Source organism: Pseudopodoces humilis, chromosome 7 (genome assembly GCF_049639895.1).
Source record: "Pseudopodoces humilis isolate 2021_Gansu_Grassland_sample_001 chromosome 7, ASM4963989v1, whole genome shotgun sequence".
Classification (NCBI taxonomy): domain Eukaryota; kingdom Metazoa; phylum Chordata; class Aves; order Passeriformes; family Paridae; genus Pseudopodoces; species Pseudopodoces humilis.
In genome coordinates this window covers 17,199,442-17,206,422 of record NC_142206.1, presented here as the reverse complement: position 1 = coordinate 17,206,422, position 6,981 = coordinate 17,199,442, and the positions used below count along the sequence as shown (strand labels likewise).

At 40.6% G+C, this 6,981-nt stretch overlaps 1 protein-coding gene across 2 annotated transcripts in view; it reads left to right on the top strand.

Annotated features, from left to right (window-relative positions):
* Nucleotides 1-260: 260 nt before the first annotated feature.
* LOC102114478 (mucin-5B) overlaps nucleotides 261-6,981 on the top strand; it is a 44,642-nt gene continuing 37,921 nt past the window's right edge. Inside the window, exons 1-6 of one of the 2 annotated variants that reach the window (XM_088057660.1) lie at nucleotides 261-295; nucleotides 440-612; nucleotides 2,788-2,880; nucleotides 3,124-3,322; nucleotides 4,950-5,205; nucleotides 6,604-6,718. In XM_088057660.1, the coding sequence (XP_087913786.1) occupies nucleotides 3,241-3,322; nucleotides 4,950-5,205; nucleotides 6,604-6,718 (453 nt within the window). In that variant the 5' untranslated portion in view covers nucleotides 261-295; nucleotides 440-612; nucleotides 2,788-2,880; nucleotides 3,124-3,240. Of the gene's footprint in view, nucleotides 296-386; nucleotides 613-2,787; nucleotides 2,881-3,123; nucleotides 3,323-4,949; nucleotides 5,206-6,603; nucleotides 6,719-6,981 lie in introns of those variants that run through there. The other variant, XM_088057661.1, reaches the window with a different exon arrangement.

Here is a 6,981-nt window from a genome sequence, read left to right as displayed (position 1 = left end):
CTGGTATATTACATTAGCTTCATGATGGCTTATCTTCAGTGAGTCAGTGGTGATAAAGAAGCTGAGTTAATATTTACCTATTGTATTTACTAAAATCACATACCCTTTAATGGCAAATGATCCATGAAATGGGCTGTAAAGGGGCCAAGAGAAATTGTTCTTTTTGCTAATACAGCTGCAGAAGAGGGAAGGCCTCTTATCCTGCAGGGTCCAATAAAGGGAAGAGTTATTAATCCCAGTTTGTCACTGCAGGGGGAATAGTTATAACTTGCATGCCAATAGCAATTATTCAGTGGTAAGTGACCAACACAGTCTGTAAGCTCCCTGTCAGTCTGCATTTCCTTCTGAAAAGCTTCCATGTATTTCTCCCGAAAACCTCAGTGTTTCCACGCTTGAATATAAAAACTTCATTTGAATGCAAATATCCTTCCCTTGTCAGTAGCCCTGAAATTACTGCAGAGGATTGAAGCAAACAGTGATTTCTAAGAAGTGTAGCCTGCAGTATCTGTGGAGAAACCAGAAGCAGCAGCTCTGGCTAGTCATTGACAGAAACTCTGCTCCCCAAGAAATGGCAAAAAGGAATGGCACAAATGACAGAGCTGACAAGCAGAGGTAAGAAAATGGCTAGGTACAGAGCAAGAGGACTGGGTTTCCCATTACTCTGAGTAGAGTTTTGCTCTTGCTCTTCTCAGGGGAGAATCCCAGATGACTGATACTACTGTCTCTGCTGAGTAGAGCATAAGTGGATGTTGGTTCAATGAATCATTTGTTTTATTCTGTCTGTTCCTTTAACAGTTTTAACATGTGCTGTTCATGTTCTTCCCAGTCCCCTAAGTGCTAAGTGGGGCTTAAAGGGGGAAATCATGCCTTAGCTCATTCTTCCTGCCCATCCTCGCATTACCTTGAATCACCCCACATGTAGAACACAAAGGGCTGGAAGTTGTAGAGGTCAACCTCACTATGTCTTTGTCATCAAAGGACTACTCCAACCTGAAGGCTATCTTTGGCAAGTAGTTATTACAGGGTTCCTGCTGCTTTTGTGCAACTCAGTGGGAATAAATGGGTTTTTTTCCAGAATCAGGAATCATACTCCTAGAGTCTGATTCTTCCTTCTACTCTCATACCAAAATGAATGAAATAGGCACTTTGATTTCCTGGGTGGGAATGGGAAAAGAAGAGGACAGTGGTTGAAGAAACATGGATTTTATCTCAGCAGAGTTCAGATTTTGACACTAGCATTGACTTTGGAAAATTAATATATTTCATCTATCCACCTTTACCCTCAACTTAGTCTCTTAGCCCCTCTTAGTCTGTATCTGTGGTCTACTGACCTGTATGCTTTTCCTCCTGGGCTTAACAGCCTTTCCCAACACCTGCCATTGGCCCTGTTCTGTGGTTTGAAGAAGAATTCAGTGTGAAAATTACCATTTGAGTATTGATATTTCACTGTATTCAATTTCAGATCATCTTCATATTTCCAATGTCATATTCTTATTGTTAAGTTTATCTACTAGATATTGTCCTAGCTTACTTTGTACCTATTTGGACAGAGTTCAGGAGGGAAGATGTGTTGTGATCAAAAGGAAAAGCAGCAGCAGTCCATGACTGCCATCACCAGTGCCATAAAGTCTGTTGGTTCTGTACTCCAGCCAAAATGGCAGGGCTTCAAGAACTACCTTCCAGTAGCGCCCTGCCTCAAGTGCGACTGACAATGGAATTAATGAGACATGGGCAGTGGCAAAGGGGTAACACGAACTCATGTTTCATGTCCTGCACAATGATCATGCACACTGGTGCAGAGTTTTCTTTAGAGCAAGGGCAGCAGCAAATCTTCATCAGGCAGAAGCTGTCACCTGCAATTCTGCAAAGCACCTTGTACCTGTGTAGGGCAGCAGCTGGCAGGAGCAGTGGGACAGCTTTGGGACACTTCACTTTGGCAATAGCACAAAGCCTGGTAAAGCAGTGAGCAAGACCCTGTTCCCAAGGCCCAGCTTGCTGCCTGCCAACTAGATAAAAGGCATTCATATCCATATTCCCCAATGGATGAATGGGCAGGCTTGACCTGAGGCCTTGCAAGAAGGGGCAAAACTATGTCCACCTTAAACTGTACTTGTGCCCACTTAACTACTGGCAATCACTCTGGTTTTACTCTTTTTCCAAAGGGGATAGAGTAGCTGGAAGAGTGGGAATGTCTGTTATCCATGTTTGATTTTCTGGGACTAGGTGAGAGGCTTCCTCTCTTGTCAGGGGCAGTTCACCCATGGCACAGATGAGGAAAAGAAATGCAAGGTCAGTTTGTGTCAACAAAGCAAGTAAATCTCTAGAAAGGACTCTAAAATTACCGATATCAAAATATCTGACAGGATGTCCTATTAGGGGCTGTAGAGCTCATGACTGAGCTTACTGGATTTTTTATGGGTATGTGGTAGGGTATTAAAGTACTTTGAGAGCACCAAGGGACCTTTTTGCAGCAGTGTAGTTTAGGTGGTGAAGGAGTGAACTGTGGTCTACATTGTGATGGGACTTAGACACTGCTCCTTAATGGTATTTGGAGAATCCACCACCTCTATGTGCACAAAGAATAAATTAAATCCCATTTGTCCAGTTGAGGTGAGAATTTTTGCACTTTTGGTTTTGTTTCTGGTCTATTGAAGCAGTATATCTGGCCTTTTTCTGCAAGATATTTTGGATACAATTCTTAAAGAACAATGTCCTCCTGCAAAAAGATTTCGCTCTAAATAAACCCTACATTATGCCTGACCTGATAATACTTTTTGCTCTGTTTAGAAATTGCCATTAAAGCTGGTAGAGGCAACAAACACATTTTCTTGTGCTGAGGGACTCTGCTGATGTGCGCAACAGAGAAAAACTCTGAAAGAGGTCAGTGATTGCTTGTAACTAATCAGATGTTATAAAAAATGGGAACTATTGCTGTCAAAGAAATAACAACCATCAGAGGAGGGTGAGGGGATCTATTTTCAATGGGGGAAATTAGAAACAGACAACTCTCTGTCCCCATAAAGCAAGAAAGAACTGTATACCTGTCCTGTCTGAAAGAGAGGAGTTTTCTGGGTGCTAATAATGAATGACTGAAAGAAAATTTAATGAAGCTCCACCTTTCAGGGACCCTGCCATCGATGTTTTGTTCTCATGCCAAACTCCTGGACTATAAAAATCTGCCTATAAGCCAAGAAAAAACACTTCCCTGAAAGGATTTTCAAGTTACGACTTCATGGCAAGATGGAAATAAAAAATGGGAGATCATTTTGGATCTTCTGCCTCATTTGGAGTTTTTGCAAGGGCAAAGAACCAGTTCAGATAGGTAAGAAAATAATTTAATTCTTGCATTACTTGCACTCATATGGCTCTCCAAAGGTGAGAAATAGAGTTGATAAATGAAAATGTGTAACATATTCACGTAAGAGCTGTGGACATGCCAGATACTGTTAAACATTGTACATTTTTATCCTTATTGTCAACTACTTAAGAATTTTATCTTTTTTCTTTAATTACTAGGTAGTGGATCAACTGTTTTATGTCCTAAGTGACTAATCTTAAAGAGGAGACCCTCTGGATGCAGTTTTCACCAAAGAAACAAAACAAAAAGATGGTGACACCCTTTTCAACACATTTCACACATATTCTTCATAGAAGAAATACTTACAATATCACCAGCTAGGCTTGACTGACCAGTAAGAAATGCCGCATTAGCAGGAATCACAGTTTTGTGGTCTGTTGCACAGCTACCTCCTGGTTTGATTCTTAATGTCTTAAACCTTTCCCAGCTGCTTAATACACAGTTGATTACCAGTTGTTGCTGCCTTAGTAGTTCCAGCAATTTCACTTCCAGGACATCCAAACTTTCTCATTTGTCCTTGCTGCTGTGTAGAAAAGTGCTAATTTGCCCTACTCCAGTGCTGCAACCACCCATGACAGTAGCAGACCCTTTAAAAAGGTGTTTCTGCAAGACTTACTGGGCACTTGATTGTGAGCTGCACATTAAAAGGATCTGAATTTCTCAGTTCTTCCCTGCTGATTCTTAGGCAAGAACATTTAATAATATTTTAGAATTCACTGAGCAAATGAGTAACTCTTTTTGATTTATTCTGTGGCGGATTTTGCTATGTTGATATTCCTAAACATGCTACCTGAACAACACAAAGAAATTTGCCCATTTCATTTGTCATTCTTTCAGAAAAAATGTTGAAAGTATTTTGTAGCAAGCATATATAATTTAATTCAAGGTAATTCATGTTTTCTTTGTGAAGCTCAGTGGTGTGAATTGTGAAAACTGCTTCCTGAAGTAATGTCTTATATGCACTTAGAGTATGTATCTAAACCTTTGACAGAGGTACAACTTAGAGGTCCAAAACATGAGTTTGGTTGAGAAGGAAAACCAAATATTTCTTAGCCAACAGCTGAAGTTGGTAGTAGCCTCAACCACTGAGATCAGCAGCTGCCACTTTGCTGTAAATTCATGCCACCTGTGATATCTCCAGAAAGCACTCAATACAAAGTCTTGCCTGAGTTAAATGAGATTTAGACATCCAGAATGGGATTCTCCTCATCCACTTCACATATCTACAGTGCAAATATGTCTACAGCATAAATATAGACACAGCCTTTCTAGACAATGGAGAGATGCATGTGCTTTTCAGCATCTTCTTGCTAGGCACATATGTAAGATGAGAAAGCTGAACCTCTTCTGTTTCTCACTGTTAACTTCAAAGGAGACTGGGCTAATCTACTCACATTGCAGGTATCTCTGTACTTCAAAAGTCATGGACTTCAAAAGTTCAGTGAGATGAAACTGCTTCCCACAGGCTAGTATCTTCCAGGAGTTATCATTTTTCCTTTGAAAATCTCCTCTTTAATGTTTTTCAACAAAAAAGGGTAAGGACCTCATATGGGGTGGATTTCTAAGCTCCCCTACTATGATTTTTCTTTAGTCCAGGTCTCCACTGTCAGTAGGAGCGAATGTGCCACCTGGGGCAATTTTCACTTCCATACATTTGACCACGTAAAGTTTACTTTTCCTGGAACCTGCACATATGTCTTCGCTTCACACTGCAATGACAGCTACCAGGACTTTAACATTCAGATCAGGCGCAGTGCCAAGAACAGCTTCCTGATCTACTTCACTGTCACCATTGATGGAGTGGTCCTGGAGGTGAAGGAGACAGGAATCACAGTGAATGGGAAGAAGTGAGTAAAGTTTTTTTTGCGCTGCATTTTTATCGCTACGTGTTAGGTGGTGTGGCTGGAAAGCAGTGGCTGTGTATGCCCACAGCCTTTTGAACAGAGTGTTGTGAAGAGTCTCCCCCATAGAGGTTGAGAAGGCAAGAGCATTTAAACTAAACTACATGTCCCAGGGACCAACACCAACAAGTTAAGAGACACCAATAGAGAGTAATGTGTATGTAATACAAACAGAAAGTATTTTAAGGTTCCCTTAATGCTGCTTTGAATTGAGAGGGAGGGATGGAGGAAAGTACATAAACCCCAACACATTATTTATAAAAAGTTGAGGTTTTGTAAAAACTCGGTGTTTTTTCTTTTTCTCAAAACATTATTTCTGTGGTACTAACCCTACTATTTTATGTTGCTGTTCAGGAGCAGATGGTTATTTTAGGAATAGTTTTCTGTTTCCAGATAGATTAGTCTAGAAAATTGCACTGCTTTGCAGATTTTTAGAAAGTTTTAGAAAATTTTGCCAATTTTTAGAAGTCAAAATCCACACCTTTCAATCCAATTCAAAATGAACCACAAAGGAAACTGCAAAGAGAGAGGTAAAAATATTCCCTAAGCAAAAATCATATGCAACAATATCTGAAAGCTGGGCACAATACTAAGGGCAGTTCTCATGAGAAGTGCAGAGTCCTGTTCCTAGCAAAGAATTATGAAGGGCCTAGGCAACCTTTGACTCTGGGAAAACCCCTCACAGTTTTGTTGGAGAGAAAATTGCAAGCATATGTGCTGTCTTGACAGCCTTCTAGAAACAACCAAATATAGAATAGCACCACTCTGTTGTAATTATAGCACCAAAGCCCGTATGTATCTCCTAAATCAAAGGGGCGAGAAATCTCCTATCTTCTAGCTATTTTCTGAATTTCTAAGTTTTTAGGCTGTTGCAAAATGAATGGTAATTGTCTTGGTAAGATGGAAAAGTAATGTAGGTCTGAGTTACATCAGTACATGAGTAACAGAACAGAGTTGTTTCTGAATCCCAAATGTCAAGGAAATCCTGGAAGGATGATGATAACCTGCAGTGTCCTCATGTGGAGGGCCATTTTCCCAATATTGTCATCTTTCTCTTTATAAGCTTTTGAGTTATATCCTTGGGTTTGGCTGCCTTTTTTCAGTCAAATGGCTGATGTAGTATTGACAAGAGACCAAAACGCATGGAGTTGTGGATTAAGGCTAGCAGAAAGTCACAGTGGACAATGTAATGCATTGTGTGGATGAAGTTTGACTTTGCAAAGAGCGCAAGAGTGCATGTCTTATGTAGTTCCTTTTAACTCTAGTTTTCCTTCCGATATGTCTATGAGGATTTCATCAGTCTGTTTTTTCACTGCAATCTGTTTTGTCCCCTCAAATTTCCAGGATCACCATGCCTTTCAGCTTGAAGAGCATTCTGATCGAGGACACCTGTACTTACTTCCAAGTCACTTCCAATCTGGGCCTGACACTCAAGTGGAACTGGGCTGACACTCTCCTAGTATGAACAGCCAGTTAGTTGTTTTCCTCCTGGTGAACCTCATCAGTAATGAGAAGCAGGGCTGGATGCAGGCACTGGGTTGATATATGAAATTATGGAAGGGAGATATCACTGTATCCAAAAGCTGATAGAGAAATACCAAATTGGGCAACAGTTTCACAGGGCAGGGGTATGGAGGCAGAACCCTGTGGTATTTCCAGCTGATTTTATGTAACAAAAGGGTTAACCCTGGATATAGCACATCTGTAGTTAGTTCCTTGCTC